Here is a 24,919-nt window from a genome sequence, read left to right as displayed (position 1 = left end):
TGAAGGTTCGTCTCCGGCCGGCTTGATGATTCCCTGAGCAACCATGGAGTCAAGCTCTTGTCTAACTAGCTCCTTGTAGGCGTGAGGAATCAAACGAGGGGTGTGGATGGCACAAGGTGTGGCACCATCCTTAAGATGAATCTTCATAGGTGGACCCACCATCGACTTGAGTGGTGTGGATCCCAAAGATGTCTTCGTAACCAACACGTCAGCAAATTCCTTGAGAAGGTAAGCTCTTGCATCAGAAGGGGACGTGTTAGTAGAGATAGGGAGTTCCTTCAACCTGTTGACATGGGTGACCTTTAAAATAGGTTTGGGGAATTCCTTGGAAATAATGGCTAACTCTTGACAATGGCCATATGATAAAAGCGGAGTCTGGATCCCATCATGAACATCAATCTGGGCTGAGCAAGACTGCTTACCAAAGGTAAGAGTAGCCCAGAAAGATCCCAAAGCTGGAGCCATCTTGGAACCATCAGCTGTCAGTTTCGTTGTCTGAGGAGGGGGCTGTAGGTTGCTCGGGGGTATTCCCAAACTTGCTAAGTGTTGTGGACCAATTACTGAGACGTCAGCACCGGTGTCAGGTGACATCTGAAGACTGGATGACAAGTTACCGTGAGAATTGACGACACTGATGTGCTGGGGCGTCATGTCTGTGGAACAATGTACACGACGGCAGGAACGACTGGACACAGCGTCTTGATGCTTGCCAGAAGGAGGGGGCGCGCCAGCACTACCTGAGGATGACTTCTTGGATCCTTGGTGGTGTCCTTTCTGTGTCTTCTTACGACAACATTTGTCATAATGGACCACACGACCACAAAGTCTGCACTGAACTTTGCTAGCAGGGCACTTGACTGTGTAAGCCCAGTGACCCTGGCGGTCGCAACTTCTGCACAAGCTTTGAACAGCTGGGCACTGGGAGGCATCATGCTGTCTCGTGCAGCTGTTACACAAAGCTGCTGCTGAAGGTGTAGCTGGAGGGTGAGGGGTGGGGTTACCTTGCTGCTTCTTACCCTTTCTGTAGGAAGACACCGCCCTCACCTGGTCAGGTTGTGAACGTAAAGCTGAAGTCGCACATCTGGCGGCCTCGCACACTCGACATTTTGTAACTACATCTTGAAGGGAGGAAGTGGGGTCAAGTGAAATGAGACGATGAACTAGCTCTTCGTCTCGAATACCCGTTAAAATAATTGTCTTGAGTTGTGTCTCTTCACAGACTTGAGAATTTCCAGGACAAACATCAACTTCCTCTGAACATCTTTTCAGTCTTACAAAAAATGCATCAAAAGATTCTCCATCAAGCTGCTTACATTGGAGGAGTTCTCTTCTTCTAAGTGCTTCGTTGCGCTGTCCCTTAACATGTTCCTGTAACTTGTCAAGCACGGCCTCTACAGTCAGAGTTGTCGTAGGAGGCACTTGAAGTGTGTGCTCGAGAGTACGTTGTGTCTCTAAGGACAAGCACATACGAAGCTGTATCATCTGTTTAGGCTGTGGTAAACTTGACAGGTCAACCATTGTTGCATAGTCTTGCCAACGTCGACGCCATTCCCGAAATATCTGATAAGAAGCGTCAGATTTCAGAGAGGGAGGCGTTTGTGCTGCAGCCTTTTGAGGAATTGTTAAACCGACTCTGGAAAATGAGGTACCAGTACCTCTAGTCGTATCAACATTAATAGTAGCAGAAGAATCTTGTACAGTAGATCGTTGTGGGGAGGCAAACAGGGAAATCAAGACTTCAAATCTGGCTTGATCCTCTCTTCTTCTCTGGTCATCCTCACTTCTACGTATATCTTCTAGTTCTCTGCGCCTTTGTTCATCTTCGTGGCGTCTGTAGGTTATGTATATAAGCTACTGTGCCGAGTAGCAACCCTGTACATAAGCTACTGTGCCGAGTAGCATTTATATATATTATCACGTGGCAACACTGCACGTGTTATGTGGCAACATTGCCCCGAGGCTGCCATATGGCAAGGCAGCCTTAGTCTGACTGTGTGAGCCGTGCATGGCACATGCATGTCACCACTTGTATTTCTCTCATCCACAATAAACGAACTCAGTGTTACTCAGTGTTTCCCTAGCCATCACTGCATTCTTCAGGGCACACTAGTAACCTTCATGGCGCAGTATCTAGGATCTGTGAACTTACAAAGTGCGTGAACAATGCCGACAGTTACGTCTGCCGGTGATGCGCGTCGACTCAGTGTGTTGTGTTGCGCTGTGTTTCGCCGCGATGTGCAGTGTTGCTCCGTCACAGTGCGTTTTAGTGACGGTGCCAGTGTTAGTGTCAGTGTATTAGTGTGTGTCTAGAGCTGAGTTGAGCATTGGCCTGTCTTTTTTTTGTGGTACCCATGGAGCACGCAGGCGTACACCCTTCTCGTGCGACATCCGGGGGACACTGACGGTCTTGCCGGACCACGCAGCTGTCCACGCTCCCTCCGCTCTCTGAGACACACACACACACACACGCACGCACTCACTCACGGACAGGACAGTGGACCTGGACCATAAGCGTGATTTTTGTGCTGTTTATGTCTTATATATGTGGTTCGAGCTGTTGAGGCGCCACTTTATATATTAAACAGTGCAGTCCACGCACACACAAAGATGGGAGGTAAGAAGGGACAACGTCAAGATGGGAGACACGACTCCCCACCACCTTCCCCTCCACCCAGCGCAGACTCTCATCCTCCACCTCCTGTGACGGACATCGCCACAATTCTGAGGTGGATGGACGACCGGGACGAGCGACGTAGAGAAATGGATTTTCAGAGGGAGGAGACACGAAGAGCAGAGGAAAAGTGCGTTTTGAGGCACTATTGGCGACCCTGGCGCTAACCCACCCTCCCTCACTCGCAGGTAGCGCGCTTCAAGGCACCAGTACACTCCCTCCTCCACCACACCAGCGTCCTCCAGCTCCCAAGGCATCTGTTCAACCCCCACCCGCCCTCTCACCAGACGTCACGTTTCAGCTTTTTCGTGAGTGGAGGCGGCGTTGGACAGATTACTCCACGATGGTGGACCTTGACAGCATGCCTCCAAACAAACAGCTCATCCAACTGCGGATGTGTTTGTCGCTGGAGACCCAGAGAATTTTGGAGCACACGTTGCGAGTGCCTCCCGATTCTACCTCTTCAGTGACGGATGTGCTCGACCTTTTACAGGAGCATGTTAAGGGTCGGAACAACGAGGCTTTGCGTCGCCGTGCCTTTACCAGCTGCAAGCAGGCGGAGAACGAATCCTTTGACGACTTTTTTGTACGTTTGAAGAGTTTGTCTGAGGAGATCGACGTCTGCAAGGCGCACAGCCGGGAATGTGAGGAAGCCTGGATCAAGCACGGGATCTTGACAGGTGTCAGGCACGAAGAGTTGATGCAGCGACTCATCCCCCTGGACGCTTCCTCCACACTCCAGGTGGTAGTGACTGAATGTCGGTCATACGAGGCCACCAAGTCCGCCACCTCTGCCTTACGGGCCCCACCTGCTGTGAGAGCTATCTCACAATACAAGAAGGATAAGAAGGCGGCCAACAACGCGAAGGCTGCCACACGTTCTTCCACGCCTCTGCCTAGTGCTTCCTGTGGCAGCTGTGGAAAGCAGCACAGCCCCAAGACTTGCCCGGCCGCCGACGCACTGTGTCGTGGATGTGACCGTAGGGGCCACTGGTCTAACACAGACAGGTGCCCTGCACGAGGCCGCAAGTGTCAGGCCTGCGGTCGCTATGGACACTACGACAAGTGCTGCCGCCAACCCAAGCCCAAAAGCCCGAGACGAGGAGGAAAGCAGCGCACTTCCCTCGGGGTGGTTCGCACGCAGCCCCCTCCAGATGGCCCACGCAGCCCCAAGCAGCAGCCGAGTCACATCAGGAGGCTGGAATCGACCACACGCCTCAGGGCTACCCCTGCCCAGATCCTGTATGGTCACCCTCTCCGCTCTTGCGTTCCTACACACGCCAAGGCCTTTGCGAAGGACTGGCAGACCAAAGCCGAGAGCTGCTACCGCCGCACCGCTACACGTGCCCAGGACGCCAAGGCTCGGTATGACGACCGTGCCCGCCCTCTTCAGCCGCTGGAGATTGGTGCCCTTGTTCGCGTCCAGGACCCGACGACGACACGTCGGCACAAGGTTGGCATAGTGATGGGCGTCGGCCGGTCGCGGGACTACAAGGTCAGGATGCCGAGTGGCCGTGTCTGGTGGAGGAACCGCCGCTTCCTCCGGCCAGCCCCACCCCCTGCTGCTGGCCCCCTGACCGAGGACGAGTCACCTACACCTCACGAGGATCCGCCCCACAGTGCACCTCGACGCTCGGAGCGACTTAGGACTAAGAAGTCCGCTCAAGACAAAGACTATGAGCGTGAGGGGGGAGGGAGATGTAGGTTATGTATATAAGCTACTGTGCCGAGTAGCAACCCTGTACATAAGCTACTGTGCCGAGTAGCATTTATATATATTATCACGTGGCAACACTGCACGTGTTATGTGGCAACATTGCCCCGAGGCTACCATATGGCAAGGCAGCCTTAGTCTGACTGTGTGAGCCGTGCATGGCACATGCATGTCACCACTTGTATTTCTCTCATCCACAATAAACGAACTCAGTGTTACTCAGTGTTTCCCTAGCCATCACTGCATTCTTCAGGGCACACTAGTAACCTTCAGCGTCGTCTTTCAGACTTTCTGTACCGAATTTCTTCCTCTTCTCTCCTTGCAACATAGTCCTGGCATCGAGAAGTTTCCATCCACTTAATCAGTTGAAGGAGATCTGTGGACGCAGGCACCGCAGGAGAGTTTGCTCGCGACGAACGAGGAGATTCTGTGGGTGATTGGGCGTTGTCACTGTGGGGAGCGTGGGGCCTGAGTGTGGGTGGGGAGAGGTCTCCCAAACTTAAACTCATAACCCCATCGTCCAAGGTATCATTTTGATCCCTGTGAGACATGCCGACAGCTTCTGTACTCTATCTTTGCCAAAGACCGGGTCAACCCCTCGTAATCTATGCACAGAATTACAGAAGTCTAAAGTAATTCGCAAGATTTTAATATAAAGTGGGCTTGTGAGTGCATGTGTGTGTGTGTATGGCTCGTTGCCGGGAGACTTGGTGCGCGTAGTGGCAGCTGGGCAGAGTCGCTCACTGAACCGAAGTTGTCCTCAGTTACCCAATGACCGGAGGTGGGAGCGGACGTACTGCTGGGCAAGCTCCCTCAGTCATCTGACTGCAGTTTGCACAGACAATTCTGATTAAAATACACAACACAGCACTTCACAAAACACTTCACTTCACAGCACAGCACTGTACACAGCATAGCACTTCACAACACTGTAAGTCCTGAGGCTTGTAGTCTGGCTGTAAATCCTTGAAGCTGAAGATGAGACGCCATTAACACAGTCCGGCGGGAAGGCTTGGTCCACTCTGTATCTCACTGAGAAATCTCACTGCGCCATCTATGTTTGTCTTTGGTACCCCCAAAATGTTCTACACTACTGAGGGTATACACAAACACTTGTTATTTTGAAAATAGGTTCTTATTCTCGTACGGGAGATGAATACAGATGGACAAAGAAACTCGCTTCCACGCCATAAGGACTGGTGATCTCCACTCTTTGTATCACTCCGCGCTGGCATGTACAGATGCCAGCATTCACAAGCTGAATACATAAAATGTAAATATGATAATTCACATACATAACATGGTGCATAATAAATGGAAATATTACATAGGATTAATACATGTTCTGTAATACTTTACTATACATAATTAATAGAGTAATATAAGAATACACAGCTTAAGGTACTACTTTGTGTCCATATTATACACTTCATATCTATATTTTATATTAATCTTATTTTCTTAGTCTTTCTGTCTATAAGTATCTATCTTATATTTCTTTGCTTATATTTTCTAAGTCAATATTCTTTTCTACACTTTATTCCTTCTGTCATATTTAATATTGTATTTTCTGAATTTTATATACTTTCTTTCTCTCAATTTATTATCCTGCTTAAGTATTATTCTATACCATGGAATAGTTTGGGAAAACCATGTCATTCTTACTATAACACTTTTTATACTTACAGCAGTAGCCTGCCACCACCCAGACTTTTATTATAATATAACATATCTCATTGAACTGTTAGGTAGCGTGCTAGCGAGCTTCTGGGCATGTGAGTTACAATAGTTATTTTCTGAGAACCAAATGTTAGAATGGATAGAGTGGTGATACTCGTAGTTTACTAATTCAATATTTATTTACATAAGGAGTGAATAAGATGTTAATTACGTACACTCAGACAAGACTGGACCACTTAGGTCTCACTTTACAAGTAGCAAACTAGATCTTCAATTCTTGGTTACAACATTAAACAATCATTATATTATTTCATTGTCAATGCAGATATTTATATGACACACTTGACAATATCCCAAATTAAGATATTATTTCGCACATCATGCTATTTCGGAATGAACAACATGACACTTTAACTAGAACTCAGTCGGTAGTACATATGAATGATGTACTCACAACCCACATAACAAAGGTTATTACTGGTCATATCAATATTTATGGGTCAATACTCAACATGGGATAACTATATGTTTGCTAATTATCCCCAATCAGGTACAACAATAATAGGTAGGACTCAGCTGGTAGTACATATGAATGATGTACTTACAACCAACATAACAAACGTTATTACTGGTAAAACCAATATTCATGGGCTCAATACTCAACATGGGATAACTTTATTTTTGCTAATTATCCCCAATCCTGGATACCAACACTACTCGGTACATATAACCAAGATTGGTGAACCGGACAAGACTGAGTCCACTGGTCGCGGGGGTCGTTTACTACACAAACAGCAGAAGCTCGTATGCTAGTTGCGCCCCCTGGAGTAGACTCGATCAGTGTCTTAGCACGGTGTTCCCTGGGTGCTCCTCAGGACAGGAGCAGCTCCTGTCCTCAGATTCTAATTTCGCCATATTAAAGACATCCTTCAATGTAGCCGCCCATAGGCGGCTACCGAACCTCGGTAGTGGTGACAAAACAGACAGTGCCTGGAAATGTGTTGAGGAAGAGTCATGAGTGTGTCAAAATGTCTAACTCAACTACACATAACTATACCTCTGGCAAAAATACAGAGGATACTTACTTTACTTTAATTATACTTGGCACATGATCATTTCACTATTTTAAAACATGAACTCTGATATTCACAAAATTCGACTGAGTTAAACTGACTTAACAAGACGGCGGGAAACAATCGTTCACATACCTGGAGATGCATTGAGGAAGTCACGAGCGTGTGAGTCTTCCTCGTGCATTCGTTTATTTACGGGCCTCGGGCAGCTCAGGCCTATGCAGGCATGCCAGAAAGGCTAATTTCACAAACGACAGAAATTCTATTCAACTCAGTCGCTGTACACACAACTATGAAAATCAGTGTCAAGGGGTCAGGTGAATTTCTTATGTCTATTTTTATAATCTAATCTGAGATTGAGCTTGCGAAGAAAAAGTGAAATGGACGTCAAATACACACACTAACAACACTACTTTTCCGGAAACCGCAAAACTACAAACGAAGAACTCTTCATGGGGAGCCGTTAGGTCTTGGAGATTATGAGTTTGACAGAATCTTTTCAGGAGATTAATGACTTTCTTAAATAGACAACTAACACTAACTAAACTACAAACATCAGATTCTCTGATGTTTGGGCATCAAAATAATCTAACTTCAGTAGCAATTGGAAACTCATGGCTATTCCCAGGGACGATATAAGGACATGCCACTCATACTGGTAGGCTCGACATTCACTTACTTGACAAGTTTTACTAACAATAAAGACAGTTGAAGCTTTCAACATCACTCATAAGGAATCTTGAATGTTTCATCTGTAATCAGGCATATGTATTTGCCTTAATATATACAACTACCGTTGCAATTTCAAATTTTGTGTCGTTATACAAAGGAATAACGAGGTCTAGGGTGCACTCTAAGATTGAGAGAAAACGGAGGACTCAGACGTCCTGAAACGATGAGAAAATGGACGCCTCAGATGGGGGATTCAATAAAGAAGGCATAGCTACTGTACATGCTTTGTGGGTTGTTTAGCGTATTAAGAATCGTCTGATTTTACGTTAACTAACATGTACGACCGTGGTCATTACAATAGCATCACACTAATACCTCAATAGCACCAGGACTAATAGCTCCCTGCGCTACTTTGTGACATTCGCCAAGAAGTAAAGTGGCTACCCTCATACTCTTGCTCACTCCAGACCCCATAAAAATGAGGAAACTACATACATGGATACTCAGATGAATAACACACCCAATAAGTAACTCTGCTTATTGTGATAGACTCATAATAATGCTTTTGAGCTGGTCGTGTTTACCCCACCAGACGTGAGATCAACAGGTGGACAGGGAACACCTACTGGCCACCTCCTCTGAGCGGTTGGCTGTATGTGAGATTTCAGCTCACCGCACCACCGTGTTACACGATGCTATCCGTTCTGGAGATGGATGTCGTCCTGGCGTACAAGCAGAGGCTTGAGAGTGAGTTACCAAGTCGGAACTTAAAGATATATTCATCAGACTCCTTTACTGTACACACCGGCTTGTCAAAATCAGGCTATGAGCTTATGTTAATTTTCTTATATCAAACTTTTTAAATTAAGCAGTGACCGAGCTTTCAAATGCAAGGATTAAACTGACGTCAAGTACTAAGAATGGCAGTGTATTGTAGGTGGAGCTTCGCGATGAGATAATGAGATTTTACCGATAAGTTTCCAGCGATAAGCAATAGACTGTTTACATTTTAGAAAACTATTTACTTTCTATAATACAAGACTGACATCAATTTCAGTACTCTCATCGGATTCTCTGATGTTCATAGATCAAAAAAGATATGGCTTCAGTTTTGAATTGGTGGCGGATGGGTACTCAAAACACATCGTCTTAACACATAAAGATATATGATGCCTTCAACATATACTCAATACACTTAGAATGCTTTCTCTCACTGTATGTATATCTGATTTAATGCGCAATAAATTAATTCACTCTTAATTTCAAATCTCTGAACACCATATGAGGTATTAAGAAATATCAGAGTCTCTGAGGTACTAGCTAAAACAACTGTCTATGCATACTTTGTGAGAAACAATATGAGACCATGGACGATAAATTTTGGTATATGAGAGCTGACACTCGTCACACGTAAAATTTCGGAGCATATCGACCCCCACTTGCACAGATAGTTGCCCATAAGAGAAAACGAAGGACTCAGGCGTACTGAAGTGGTGAGAAAAAGGATGTATCAACTGATGGAGTTTCACTCATGTTTTGTGGACGGTGGCAACAAAAGAAGACTCATAGACATACAATTTTAAGTTTAACAAATTTATTGACAAAGCTTGGAGTACAGTTTGCCTATGATGAGTAGTTTAATCAGGTCTTGACACTGAGGGTGGTATCCCTTCTCACTGCCACGCAGGACAGAGGTTCATACACAAAGAAATACCTCATATTCATTAACAGTATATATAGGTCAGAGTCATGTGGGTGATGTCACTGTTCGCTGCCATGCAAATTTGGGATAAACAGCAAGAATGTCCTCAAGCACCCCCGATTCAATGTAGTAATTACAAAGTTCAAGATACAATAAGTCAGGTGGCCTGAAGTCTTTGACAGTGTCACATTCAATAATATAGTGTTCAAGTGTATGCTTTAAAGGTTTATCACAAAGTTTACGTAAATGCTGAGTGTTCCGGTATGGGTACAACGTTGCTAACCTGCCAGATGTGTCTGTATCCTAGCCAAATTCTGGCCACGACTACATCACATTGTCTGGTTCTGTCCTTTTGCTGGCCATACCGGTACCTCTTGTCACAAAATTCGTCATATTCACTAATGCTACAACTGCCAGGTTTCTCTGCATTTCTCAGTCTATTTCTGGCCAGTCTATCAGCACGGTCATGATACCTAATTCCGACATGGGACAGAATCCACACAAATTCGATACGAGAGTTGTTCTCATTGGTAGTTATCACATTTCTTTTAATATCACATACAACTTTAGACATAGAACCTGACGTGCTGTTCATTGATTTCAAAGCACTTTGAGAGTCACAGAATATCACCCCACTTCCATTTTCTTTAAAGTAGTCTGTAGCTAAGTAGATTCCAGTTAGTTCAGTTTGTGTTATGCTGGCTCAGTTATTCAGCCTTTGCTTGTTTGACACTATCATCTCTTTTTCTTTATATATTACAATTGACATACAATGCGTGGTTAAGAATGTGGGGAAGATATCTATCAAGTTCTTCCTGCAGTATATGCATTCAGTGGTTGTGATACCATGAGTGCATTTGTCAGAAGGGAATGATTACAAATATGAAGATCCACAGGCAACATCTCGAGTTTCTTGACACATTCTCACAATTTGGGAATTCTGAAGATATTCTTGACATTGTGTTTGCTGGACTTGAGCATTTTACGTGCCTTCTCTATGAAGGATTATCAACAAAAGATATCAATAAACTGAGGCACAAGAAATTCCTGGAACGATTCAGCAGCAAACACGGAGCATTGCTGACAAGTTGCGAGGGAGTGGACATGTGCCTCCTTCCTCCTCGCAGGGATCCCCTGAAAATGCGCATAAAAAGGGCTAATTATCCAGATCATTTATGGAATCAGGCAGCCAAATTAACCCAAGCGATTCCTCCACCAGAAGCTCTTGGTTGGGAACTTGCAGATGAAAAATTGGAGTTCATGTGAACAGAAGGTGCCGCTATGCCACAAGTGTTGGTTGATGTGTTGATAGAGACGCACAGAAAAGACAGAGGAGGGTGATTTTTTTTATCTCAAGAACTGCTTCTTTGAACATGATGACTAGATTTTGTATATTTTTTTTCAATTTCAACCGAGTAAAATCATACCTGGTCTTTTGATACTGACTACATTTCCACTAAGTATTTGTTAAACTTGAAGATGAATGAAACTCGTAAAAATTGTCAAATGTGTGTATTATTGCATTAGTGGGCCCAACGCAATTTATTTATTAATAATACGTTTTTCACATAGTTCAGACTATTCCAAGACATTTTTCTTCTATGGCATTTCCGTCGAAAACGGACGGTCACCGAAATATTGCGCGAATTAGGTTGGAATGGGGCCCACATATGCAAATTTACCCCAATGTGAAATACATTAAGTTCAATTTTAGTAAAACAGGTCAAGATAGTTTTTTTGAATGCATAAGTGAGTAGGAAAACTAGACTTTATAAATTTATTTCGCCAGTCTCAACTTTGAGTAAAGCCATATCTAAAAGATGAACAATAACTGTGAAATGCAAAACACATCTCTTTTTTATTCTAGCAAAAATAGATCAAAACAGCTTTTTATTGCCTCTGTCAATGTATCCGGCTGTCAGGTTGCGAAGATTTGAACGTCATGTTGCTCTTACATAACATGAGCCTACTTCTTATTCCAGCGGAATATGTCTGGCAGACAAGCAGATACTGAAAATACATGGCTCAGACAACCCAAAAAACATGGTCTCCAAAAATCCCCAAGGGGATGGGGGGGGCGGGGGGTGATACCTGGCCCATGGACTAAGTTTTGGAGGCGGATTGCATATTAGGTTGTCAAACCTTAAGGCATTCTACCGTTAGGAAAATTTGAAATTAAAGAAACGAGTGGGCGCATCAAATCTGAGACCGAGAATGGTAGCTACGAGAACTCAAATCAGGACAAGGCGGAAGTATTAGATTAATTATTTTCCTCAATGTTCACAAGAATTCCAACAATCTCCCTTCGTTTTAGGATAAACGGTTTGACACAGCATTAACGTACGTTGAGTTCTCAAATTATATTAGAACTAAATTCCCCACTCTCAAGGTACATAAGAAACCTGGCTCTGATAGTATGCATCGCAGAGCCCCTTAAAATCCCGTTCTGCATATGCATGGATGAGCAAAAGGCCCCCAGCAAATTGGAAAATGGCATATGAGAGTCCTATATTCCAACAATGCACGAACAATTACCGGGCGATGAGTTTGATCATCAAAGTGTGTGTGAAGTATCATTGAGTATTATAAGCGATACCGGAATGGAACATCTATTACGTAACGACCTTGCAAAGAAATGGCAGAACGCTTTTATGCCCGGATGCTCCCGGCAGCTTTCTCAACTTGTTGATTCATCAACCTTCAGCTGTGACCCCTATAGTGGTGCCGGTATCTGCCAGCTCCCGATATAAACACTTTACTGAGTAATGTCCTCTGATGTATCTATAAACTTCTCTTAAGTCATATTTAGGAGACTGCCTGATGCCAGGGGTGACAACGGCACAGTCACTGAGAGATGTAACTACCGTAACGAAATTAACCAAACATGCTGGATAGTTGGGGAGCATTTAACTTAAGAAGTGCGGGTAACTGTAAGATACAAGGAACTGCTGTGGCTGAGATTTTAAAGGGTTTGAAAACTGCTATGGTGGTAACTCTCGCGCTCTCTCTCTCTGTTTAGAGAAATCGGGATTCTTTACGTGAACAATGTAGCAATGTGTATGGCATCCAACTCCTTTTTTAAATTAGAAAAAAACCACCTGAACGACAGAATGTAACCAGTGTGTTGCCTAACTGGTTTTGGCAATGTCAGAGAAATTTTGATTTCTGCCATGGTAAGCGCCCTGATATTAACCTTTCAACGTCAAACATTACAAACATATAAATTTTGTAATGTCAATCGTTTTCCACGCAGGCAACTTATACAGAGACTTTTTAGAAAATTTATTTTTGTTTCACGGGATTTTAATATTTAACATTTAATATACTGTATGTACAGTCAGCCAAAGATGCACCAACCCCACCCTGAATCTCGTGCTCGGAATTTTACCTGGCAATACTTGGTAAAGTAAGGCTGTATGTAAAGATGATTGTGATTGGTGGACCTATTTTAAGCTGTATCACTGTCAGGATAATTATTAAACAAACCAAAGGTAGAGTATTAGAATAATAAACTATTCATTGTTATTTAAGGTCATAAGAAGTTTCCAACTGTTCTTATATTTGCTTAAAAAATGAAGAAAATTTTATCTGAGAAGCTTGTGGCAGTCCTCGTTCCTCGTTGCAGTTGAGTTGCCAATTCATTAATATAATTTCTTCATTACTTAAGCAAATATACGAACATTTGGAAACTTCTCACAATCTGACTGTACATATTCTTGGTCTTCTTTTCTCTCTTTTCTCTTTAAATAAATGTAAATAACTACATGTAGGGCCTTACTCTACTGCTCGAGTCTGAAAATGTTGCAAATTTTACGTGTGTTATTGTTAGGTTTTAAATGCAAAAAAGTGGTTTTCTTACCGTAGAACTCAGATACCTTCACACTGATTTCTCACCCAGGAGAGTATGGTGTATCACTACTGAGAATTTCACTCTGCTTCCGGCATTCAATGCGTTGTGAACTTGATAAATGATGATTTAATGAATTTCATTAACTTCCAACATCCATCTAAGTTATTGGTTATACTTTGTCATAACCAATCAGTCATTACCTTTGGTAATAATAATAATAATAATAATAGAGGGGTCACAGATACGGGCAGATAATTGCACTTACGTTTATTTGGCACAGTTCCATACACTGGACTTATAATTTGCATGGATAGGTCAGTCACTCACATTCGCGCCACAGTACCGTAAGTTATAAGGGAGAGTTTGTCAACCTGGAGAATTAATCGTTAGATCTATTAGGCCGGCCTGGAGTGCTCTTGTAGCAAACAGGCCCTCACCAGTGATCACTTCCTTTACAGGGTGTGTTAACTTTTCGCTGGACTTGACAACAATCTAAGGGGATTTGCACACACAGACTCGTAGCACTGGTAAGACTGTATGGCCCCTGTTCTAAATCCGCGGAGCAGGAGGTCTACTCTCACCCAAGGTCTAAAGCCCACTGACTAAAATGTGGTTTTGACTCTTGGGGCGTGAAATCACCCCTATCGGCTGGCCGGGTACCTTATCTCTACCTAAACAAACATTTTGGATGGGTTGTGCAGGAGGCCCAATGCAACCCATGACAGTTATATTTGTGTGGACGATCTGTCGTGTTTTGTATACTACATTAATTTTCTGGCTAGAGAAAGCCTTGTGCCGATGTATATTACAGTAGATTCGATTTTGTTTCATGTGTTTGATTGTTGGGAAGCAAGATGACCACTTTCACTGCTTAATCATATGTGCGCGAGAGTTATTTACATGTATGTGTTTTAAAGATAGTGTGGCTTTCATATTTATATTTCGTAAGTAAATTGAGTCTGATCTGCCTTTTTGTTTAAGCGACACGAAAAAATAAGTTTGACATAACTTGTGAACCCCAAATGGTTATTTCACTTCTTCATTAAGGATTAGGAACAATACAAATTTTGCCTCTAATATACACAGAAGAGTATTTTCTTAAAGACTTGTCAAATATTTTTACGTTTTTAACATCTTACATAACATGAACCTTTTTTGTTATTGTTGTTATTTTTGTTTTGAGGGGTAAAAACTGGATTTCTGACCGGGTATATGCTATTCGCGAATTATTTTCATTTAATTAGGAAAAACCTGGTATCCAGTTTTTGAATCTCGTCATACACTTTCAGATGCTACTTAATTTTGAATGAGGCAACAGAATTCAAGCTTCCTGGAAATTCTTTGCTACTTTTTTCAAGGGTTTAATGGATTTTACTCTACTTTTTCTCCTTCAAAAGAAATATAGCTAGACAAGTGACAGTTATTAAGATATGTGCTTGAGCAGCACTCTACTGTACACCCATGTGTAAGTTGTACATGATTTATTTAGACATCCAAAGACACAAATATATATTTTAGGCTAAAAAAAAAGGGCGTTGTGGACGTTTTCAAAATACACAGAAAGCGAGATTTTGCGACTTGGGTTTTACCCAAACCGAACTTAACTTAACCTAACCTAAAGCGAAATTTCGCTTTCTGGTTATTTTCGCTCTTTGAGCCTAACACATATACGAAATAGACCATAATAAACAAGTAAATTTTAGATGTGTGTGCTCCTGTGGTCGGGACCAGCATTCGAATTCTCAGAGGATCGTAGATTAATTATTTTGCCTTGGATGCTTGGACGACAGAACATATCACATTTTGCTGGAGTCTGAGTACAGTATCAACGTCATCTTAATGTCCGACTCGAGTCTGTACGTATGCCAAGTGTGTATGGAGGTCGTTGTTTTATTATTGTGCTTTATCACTGTATATACTACAGTTTTAAATACAGTTAAAGCCTCTCTCTCTCTCTCTCTCTCTCTCTCTCTGATACACACACACACACACACACACACACCACCCCATTACATCACCGCAGGCAGCGTCCTTGCATCATGATCTTATTAAGGCATTTCCCCCAGGCTGGAGGATGAGCAACGGGAGATGAACCACGTGGGAAGTGTGGGCGGCGGGCGTGCGGGTGTGATGAGTGGCGACCTCAGCATGGGTGGGGACGTGGGTGTGACCCTGAGGTGTGCTGTGTACAGGGTGAGCGTGGGCGTGGTGCATGAGCTGTGTTCAGCCAACACTGTGTCCGCCGCCCTCTGTGTACAGAGATGTGAGTAAATCGAGTGTGTGTTTTTGTGTGTTTGTTTGGTTTGTATTCTTATCTGTCTATATAGTCAATATTTGTATTGCTTCTATAGCTATAGCATGAGATTATAAGTAACGACGCTGGGATTTTTCATATTATAGCCTTTTGGGTATTATATCGTCAGTGTGCTCCTACACATGTCCAGAGGTGAGTGCAGCCGCTCATATACGCCTGGGTGACACATTACCCGCGGTGCTCTGAGAGGTAATGGCATTTTCAAAATAATCGATCAGCCTTAAATTAGCTCTCGAGTGCTTCCGATAGATTATTGAAATACTTAAATGCTAGTAATACAGTTATCTATCGAGCTGTCAATTTTATCATAATGGATAAGCGTGTTGTAACGCTTAAACTTTAAACTTTATTAGTATGACATCTGATTTCTATGCATAGGAAAAGTTATCCAATTCAGTTTTTGAGTCAATTAATTCTCCGTTACACTTTGTACACAGTTAATTCTTAGCTAACCCGAAGACTCATAGTTATCGTTTTCCCCATATAGTTAAGAAAAGAGTCTGAGTCACTAGATTTATTCTTCATCTCACTTAACTTGCGAGTCGTCAGAGAGGTTGCGAGTGTCAGGACCGATGACAAAACTAGGAGGTGTCAGTGTCAGGAGTAATGACACAGCTGAGAGGCGTCAGAGAAGGTGTAAGAGGCAGAGTGATGACACATTACAGTATTGATCCAGTCATCAACATAACACGTGTTTGTATGCTGCCGCTCCATTAGTGAACAGTCACGCAAATACTACTACCAGCCCCGCCCACGTCACTCCACTTCGCTACCCTGCCTCACGTGGCTGCCCCACCTATCCTGCCCTCCCTCACCTACCTTCCCCACCCACCCTGCCCTGCTTCACCCACCCTACCATGCCTTACCTACGTGCACTACCCATCCTGCCCTACCTCATCGGACTGCTCCACCTACTCTGCCCTGCCTCGCTTGACTGCATAGCAAAGGTCGGGAAGAGAGAAACAAAATAAGGAGTGATAATATTAAGAAAGGCAATATACACCAGGATATAGTTGAGATATCGTGACTGGAAAATACAATAAGGTGAGAGAAGATTGGACCAATACAACTCAGATGCCGGTGAGATAACTGATAACGAGGGGGAAAATGAGCAGTATATGAAGATATTGTTCATCAGTTTCCACAACTGAAAACATGAACATGATACCCGTGTAAGAGGGCAAATCTTTAATGTTTGGTTGTTGGCACTCAATTTTATTTCTTCGCCCTTCTTTGTTATATTTATTATTTTCTTTTCATAAAGTACTAATTGTATTTCTTTCAATGTCTATTACTTATTTGTTTATTTCCTCTTACTTACTGTTACTCTCAAGTGTATTTAGTTATATTTTGTTATGTGGGTTAACCTGAGAGAACCACATCCTTGTCTATTGTTACGACCCTCCTTTCACCGCTTACCCAGCTACCACCACTAGTTACCAGCGGCCAGTTTGTATATACAAAAGCAGTAGATATATCACAAGTGTCGTCAAATTACCACTAGCTGTCTCGCCAGTCTTCGGTAATTTCTCGACGAATAGTATTAGTGTACAGACAAACAACAGGCAGGTAGATTTCCACCAGGTCACAGAAACACACTTGTGCACTGTAGTCTTCAATAGACACTAATTCTTCACAACACTGTTCACAGTGGACTTCTCACTTCGAATATATGGTCAGCACACTACCTATGTACAATTCCTTAGTCTTTTCGCTTTTATATTGCTCACAACAATTCTACAATACTTGCACGATAATCACTTTCAGTTGTCCTACTAGGCTTGTACTTTACACTCTGAGTAGAAACGGTCGACTAACTCAACTAGGCAGCCCGCTGCCGCTTATATACCTTTCTTCATACGATCCCAGAACACTCTTGCACAACCCAGAGATGCCTGGGAGGTTCTAAGACATTCTACTCTCATCGAGGCTTACAATATGAAGTAAATCATAACAAAAATGATGCAATACATTCCAGAAAATTCTTACATAATACGCCAAAACTTGCCAAAACAGCTGCTGCTTGGGATAGAAAATAATAAGAACACCTAGTTTACAAACATTGTAATACCAAATTATGCCTTGGCATAAAACTGCCCCCTCCCTACATTCTTGTGTCGTCTCAATACAACTATTCACTATATACACAATAATCCTGAAACTTGATAGGTCTCCTCCTCTTTCAATGCTGCCGCCGACGCACTGGGATGTCGTCAAAGTCATCTCTTGGCGCAGCAACCTCAGCCACATACTCAGAGTGGTCCCCCTCTCCTGTCACGTCCAATTCCTCTAAGAGGGAACGGTGCTCCTTTTCCTGGTACATGGTCGGGTTCTCCGGATCGGTACTTCCCTGAGTTCTTCCAGGATCTCCGGTCTGGTCCTCGTCGGTTTTATGTGACTGGTCCTCAGAGTCTTCCCAAGTGTACTGCCCTGGTCCATGATACTGTCAAGGACGATTGACGTGGACTACCTTCGGCTGAGCCTTCCCTCTTCCCCCACTCCTGTAGGCCACATCTAAAGGGCGTTCCACTACAGTGTATGGTCCTCCCCATGGACTCTGCAACTTCGGTGTCTGACCCTTCTTCCGCAGAGGGTTATACAGCCAGACCTTATCACCATCCTTGTAACAGATCTGGCTTGCTTTGACATCATGGTTGCGCTTCATCACTTCACCCAAAAACTCGAGAGCTCCTCGAACTTGAAGTTGGACCTCCGTCAACCTTTCTTGGAAGCTTTTGGCGTAACTGGTGGTTTCTTCAGGAAGTTCTTCATCAGGTGGTCTTACCTATCAGCAGGTCCACTGGCAACCGCAGTTCATGACCCAGCATCAATTTTGCCGGTGTGTATCCAGTTGACTCGTGGACAGCCGACCGATATGCCGTCAGCAGAGCAGGCAGCTTCTGGTCCCATTCTGTCTGCCCCTCAACACAGTAGTTGGCCAGTTCTTGTCCCAAGGTCCAATTAAACTTTTCTACCATTCCGTCTCACTGTGGCCGAAGGGGAGTGCTCCTAGTCTTCCTTATGCCCAACAGTTTACAGCACTCGCTGAACACAGCTGACTCAAAATTTCTGCCCTGGTCCGAGTGCAACTGGCCACTTAGTGAAGTAATCCATGGCCACACAGATGTACCTATCCCCGTCTGCAGTGAGTGGCAGAGGTATCGCAATATCCATTGCGACCCTGTCCATTGGTACGCCTGCGTGATACAACTGCAGTGGGGCACGCATGTGTAGGTTTGGTCCCTTCTTGGCGCAGCAGACATTGCATGAACGGCACCATTTTGTCACATCCTTATGCATGCCAACCCAGTAAAACCTTTGCTGCAGGCGACTCAGGGTCTTCTTCACTCCCAGATGTCCACTGACTGGATTGTTGTGCATCTCTCTCAGGTTCTCTGACCTCATTTTTCGGGGAAGTACTGTCTGCCAGTACGTGTTGAGGCCATTGGTAGTCGCCCACTGGTGCCGAAAAGCATCCCACTGCGCCCCGTGGTTTTTAGTCGTAGGACTTGCTCCAGAGATCATTTCCCAGGCTGGTCGCACTGAGCTCTGGCTCATCAACTCGACCACAGGTCGCAGATCGTGGTCTTCCAGCTGCAACGTCTGAAGGCCCTTCCCAGCAACGGCTGGATCATCCTTCATCGTAGTGCGACTACACTTCGTGGAAAGCCCCTCTCCCTGGCAACACTGCTGAAAATCGGGCTTCACCACTCCCAGGAGGGTATGCAAGGCACCGTGCACCTTGAGTGGGAATAACTACTGCCCGCATAGCTGTAACCTTAGTACTTATATGCTTCACAGTCCTCAGCGGTACCCACTTTCCCTTTATTTTCAAATGCATCAGTGCGGTTGAAACTTGCGAGGTCGGAGACAGTCCAGACCCAGGATGCAAGGGTCTACTATATCCGCTACATAAACCTGCAGAGCTTCTTCTTCCCTCCCAGCTTGATGCTCATATCCACTGTGCAGTGTCCAGTTATCCCCCACATCTGCTGCGACGTCTCAGGTAGTTTCTGATGACTAACCACGTCCAGTCTCAACCTGGACACTACTTACAGTGGCTAAGATGCATTTTGTCAACAGTGGGGCTCTGGTGAAACAGGTTGGTCGTTACCCCTGAGCACCAGCCATCTCTATTTTTCCCCGTCTTCGTGGGTTGCTCTGCTTTACCTCTCTTGGAATTCTGTGGGCAACTGGTTTTGAAATGTCCATCTTCTCCACACGTCCAATACATTTTCTTCTCCATGTTCTTCTCTGCATTGTCTTTCTCTCGCTCCCGTTTCCACTTGTAACAGTCCTCCTCTTTGTGCCCAATCTTCTCACAATATCAGCAGGTTCCTTTAAATCTCTCTGAATCTTGTACTTGACCCTTACGTGCTTTAAAGGCAGAGTTAGACTCCGTCCTGAAGCTTGGTACTTGACCTCACATAAGATTCAAACTCCAGGGCTCTTGACAAAGCTTCCTGTAGAGTTACAGGTTGGGACTGCTTCAGCTAAATCTTGAGCTGCGTGCTATCCAATACTTCCACAAACTGGTCCCTCAACAACACGGCTAACAGATCAGGTTACGCCTTATGATGAGCCATACTTTCTAGGTCTTGGGGAAGCTGTTGTAGTGTTTCACCTCGATTATGGGTACGAGTACGGAATCTGGCCCTGTAAACCCCATTTTAGTGCTTGGTTCCATAGCTTCGTTCCATTACCTTTACCAGTGACATGTAACTGCTACGCTCTGCTCCTGTCAATTGGCTAAAAACCTCCATAGCAGCGCCCTTAAGATTCGTGGCTAATTGCACTGTGCACTGCTTGTCGTCCCACCCGTTTTGTTCAGCAAATAACTCAAACTGTGCTTGGTATGCTTCCCGGGAGACCTTGCCATCGAATTCCTGAGGTTTCTTCTTCACTGGCTCTCTTGGATAGTTCACCACTTCACTTGACGTAGCTCGGGGTCTGAGCACATGTGCTCTGTAATTCAGCTCAACACTTCCAATTTCCACACGGTCATCGTATTTTCCAGATTTTTCAACACTGTTCATTCTACTCAGAGCGTGCACAAACGATGTTTCAAGCACACCGTCACAATTGCAGAGGTCACTAGATCTTGGCTGATACCCTGCTGTTAGACAATTCTCCAGAGCTTCCATCCTGCTACTGACTTTCTGTAGCTCTCCACATACCTCTGTGATATTACCACTCACTTTTTGTTTGTGCTGCTTCAATTTTTCACCCACTTCAACTTGGACCTCACGAAACGCATCATTCCATCTGTTACACATCACATGCAGAGCCTCATCCTGTTCATGAATTTTCTTGTCGATCTCTTCCTGTATCTGCTGTAGTGTTGCTTCTGTTCTTCTCTCTGTTCTTCTAGTTGTTTATGTTCTTCTATCTGTTCCTGCAGTTGTTCCAGCATTTTCACTTGAAGCTGCACATTTTCATGTTTCTGCTTTTCTCAATGTGCCTGTAGCTGTTCTTGCAAAGCTGTTTGTTGCTCTTTCTGTTCTTCCAGTAGTAGCTTCTGTTCTTCTCATTGTGATTGTAGGAAATACATAAGATCAGCCATGGAAATCTCCCCTTGCCTGGCCTGGCTTCTGGTCTGGACACTTTCACTTTCCATCTTGCCTAAGATCTCACTGCTAGGCTATCCCACTCCTGACACCAGTGTTACGACCCTCCTTTCACACTTACCCAGTTTCCACCATTGGTTACCAACGGCCAGGTCGTATGTACAGAAGCAGGAGATATATCACAAACGTCGTCAAATTACCACTGGCTGTCCCGCCAGTCTTCGGTAATTTCCCGACGATTGGTATCAGAGTACAGTCACAATCCAATGTTTCGACACCCCCCTGGCTGGGTGTTCGCCGAGGCCAGGGTTGAAGTAAGGCTGGGTGATCGGACGCAGACATTCCACCACCACAACACTCCGAGACTCACAGCACACGAGCATGGAAGGAAATTTTTACGAATTTTTATATGATATGCACCTGCATAACAAATTTTCATTCATAACATAGATATTTATCATTCAGGTGAAAAATAAAAAAATAATCATATGCGTAACTAATTGTAATATTGGTGACCTCTGTGCCGTAACTCTCATAATCCGAGACATTATGAAGTGAAATTTAAAAACTAAAAGCAGCAGTAGACAGGAAACAAGGCAAGTGACCAAGAAGTAGTCATTAATGATGACACACTGTCAGGCATCTACGCTGAGGGTCAAGGTCTTCGGCAAAGTCGCTGCTCCGGACCAGACAAAAATTGTTTGGGTGATACCATGATTAATGTGAACTGCAACATTCCAAGCCAAAATACTCCAATGTAGTTACTGATACACCATTAAGTATTGTAAACACGAATATATGAATTCATAGCATGTGTGAAACCATAATATTCCCAGGGTTATGGTAATAACTATTCATGTATAGGCCTCACCTTGTCGACTGACGAAATTCGGCCGCCAGCCACCCTTTATATATGCTGCCCTGATGATTCATGTGTAATACGAGGACTCGCATCTAGTGGTGCCAAGCCAGTGTTTTGGGACCGGGCAAAGTTTTTCGTGCTCCAATCTTAATATGTTATTGTTATGTGTGGCAACAATGTTATGAATGCATTTGTTATGCACGTTCATGCCATGTCAAAGTTCGTAATAAGTTCCTTCTTGTGCTCGTGTGCTATGAGTCTCGGAGTGCTGTGGTGATGGAATGTGAACCTCACCATCGTAGTGCCTCGTTACCACATTGCTGAACAAATCTGCGTCAGATCAACCAACCTTACCTCAACCCTGGCCTCGGCGAACACCCAGCCAGGGGGGTCTCGAAAATTTTGATTGTGACTGTACATACAAACAGCAAGCAGGTAGATTTCAATCAGATCACAGAAACACACTTGTGCACTGTAGTACAGACTGCCAGAATGAGTACCCCAGGCTTACACCAGTGGTATTCAAAAGTCAAAACAAATGCCGAGCGGCTACAATCTGAAGCCATGGCAGGGCTTGGTGCCTGTTATACGAGAAAGGAGCGTCAAGAAGTGACTAAAGTCAAAACACATAATGTCACAAAATACTGTAAGTCTGGCAAGGGAAGAAATGGATCATTCAACACAGAAGGCCCCCATTTGATACATAAGACGCTCAACTACTACTCCTACTTTGTTGTCACTCGGAATCGAGTATGACGATCATCCAGCTATGATAAAATGATATAAGTTATTAAGGTTGTCACCTTCGTTTGGGAGCTCAGAATTGGCCGGCAGGGTCATCCACAGATGTTGCACATCTGGAATCTGGAAGGCTGCATCTAGTGAGGGAGGGGCGGTGGAAGTATCTTTCCGGTGTTGGCACCTCTCTGCCTAGGTATGCAGTCGGGCTAACTCGAAAGTATTGACGCCTCGTGTGGTGCTCCTCCAGGCGTTACGATGTGGAGTAATTGTTTCCCATGTGAGGGGCATATTTGGCACTTTTTCAGGTTTGTCTTAAGACTCCTTAAAATTTTTCAGTTGCCCATCAGCGTTACGTGCAGTGCCGGATTTAGACCTGTGGAGGCCCATGGGCAGCCTCGTTGTGGAGGCCCCCCTCATTATAACTACCCAAGAGGGTGGGGTGGCGAGTGAAGCAAGCCTAAACATCTGGGAGTTCCGGGGGGCGCTGTAAGCCCCCCGGGAAAATTTTGAAATTTGAACACTTCTTAGGAGAATTTTGAAGCCATATGCAGCTATATTGAGGAAATTAGAACATTGAGAAATTTTTAATTAACTGTATATTTATTGATAGTGTACAAATTCCCAACACACACACACACACACACACACTAAAGTGAGACATGACTGGAGTCATTCATGTGGTTTCAAGTCGATCAGCCCTGATATAGCTACTACCGCACATGTGGAGATCCCCAGATTGTGGAGGCCCCTGGGCAGCTGCCCAGCTGCTTTGGCAGTCGACTGTCGTCCATGCTGGTAATATGGCCAGTCCAGCATAGTTGTTCACGGATAATAGTAACCTCGATGCTCCTACAGTTGGTGGTCAGTGAGAATGGAACGTAGTCTACGTTGGTGAAAGTTTTCAAGTGCCTTAAGGTGCCTCCTGTATGTGACCCATGTCTCGCTGCCATGTAGCAGGGAGGAGAGGACCACTGCTCGATATACGTGCAACTTTGTAGATAATTTCAACTCCCTACAGCTGGACACGCGGGTACGGAGTCTGCCAAAGGCATGAGATGCACATCTAATCCGACGTTGAATCTCTTCATCGATGTCCGCGGTGGTGGACAGGTAGGTTATATTAGAGTAGGTATTACCGTTAATATAAAAGGATGGTGGAAGTGTGGCTGAACCAGGGGTAGGCTGAAAGAGAATCTTAGTCTTACATACATTCACCTCAGGGCCACAGTGTGTATATGCATCTACATAAGTGCTCAGGATCTCCTGTAGGTCACCTTCAGTGTGAACGACAAGGGTGAGGTCATTGGCATACTGAAGTTCAGTAATGGAAGCTGCCAACGCCTTTGTTCCTGCCTGAAGTATTTTTATGTTGAAAAGACTCTTCATCTGGTACTGGATGTCCACCTCACTGGCAAAATTGGCACTGGCACGAGTAAAGAAGGCAGCCAAAAATATGGAAAAGAGAGTTAGTGCCAGTACAAATCTTTGTTTTACTCCCATGTGGATGGAGAAAAACTCAGACTGGGTGCAATTGTGCAGGACACTGCTGTTCATGTCATAGCGGAGTTGCCTCACAATGGAGATGAATTTTGGTGGAAAGGCAAAATGACTGAGGATCAGCCAGAGGGCTTCCCTGTTGACCGCGTCGAAGGCCTTGGTTAGGTCGATAAAGGCCATGTACAGGTCACGACACATCTTTCTGCACTTTTCCTGTATATGGCAGGAAGCAAAGGTCATGTCAGTGGTGCCATATGATGGTCTAAAGCCACATTGAGATTCTAGGAGGAAGTTTTCCTCCTCGAGAAGAAGTCTGTTTAGGAGGACTCGGGTGATAAATTTGCCAGCTACGGACAGCAGTGAGATCCCACGGTAGTTGCTACAGTCTGACTGGTCTCCTCTGTTCTTATAAATATTGATGATGGATGCGTCTTTAAGAACTTGGGGGGATTTCCTCCTTTTCCCATATATTCTCCAGGAGAGAGTGGAGATGGCTGGTTAGCAAAGGTCATCCTGCTTTCTACACCTTGGCTGGTATTCCATCAGACCACGAGGCTTTGTTATTCTTCATCTGTT

The 24,919-nt window shown here is 44.4% G+C and overlaps 1 protein-coding gene across 2 annotated transcripts in view; it reads left to right on the top strand.

Moving 5' to 3' along the window:
• LOC121875695 overlaps positions 1 to 24,919 on the top strand; it is a 153,641-nt gene that overhangs the window by 74,175 nt on the left and 54,547 nt on the right. For both annotated transcript variants that reach the window (XM_042380326.1, XM_042380325.1), the window contains one exon: positions 15,429 to 15,625. In XM_042380326.1, coding sequence (XP_042236260.1) covers positions 15,429 to 15,625 — 197 coding nt within the window. The remainder of the gene's footprint in view (positions 1 to 15,428; positions 15,626 to 24,919) is intronic.

This window comes from Homarus americanus, unplaced genomic scaffold (assembly GCF_018991925.1).
Source record: "Homarus americanus isolate GMGI-L3 unplaced genomic scaffold, GMGI_Hamer_2.0 scaffold22250, whole genome shotgun sequence".
Lineage (NCBI taxonomy): Eukaryota > Metazoa > Arthropoda > Malacostraca > Decapoda > Nephropidae > Homarus > Homarus americanus.
The sequence above is the reverse complement of the archived record's forward strand: the minus strand, read 5'-3'. Positions and strand labels throughout refer to the sequence as shown.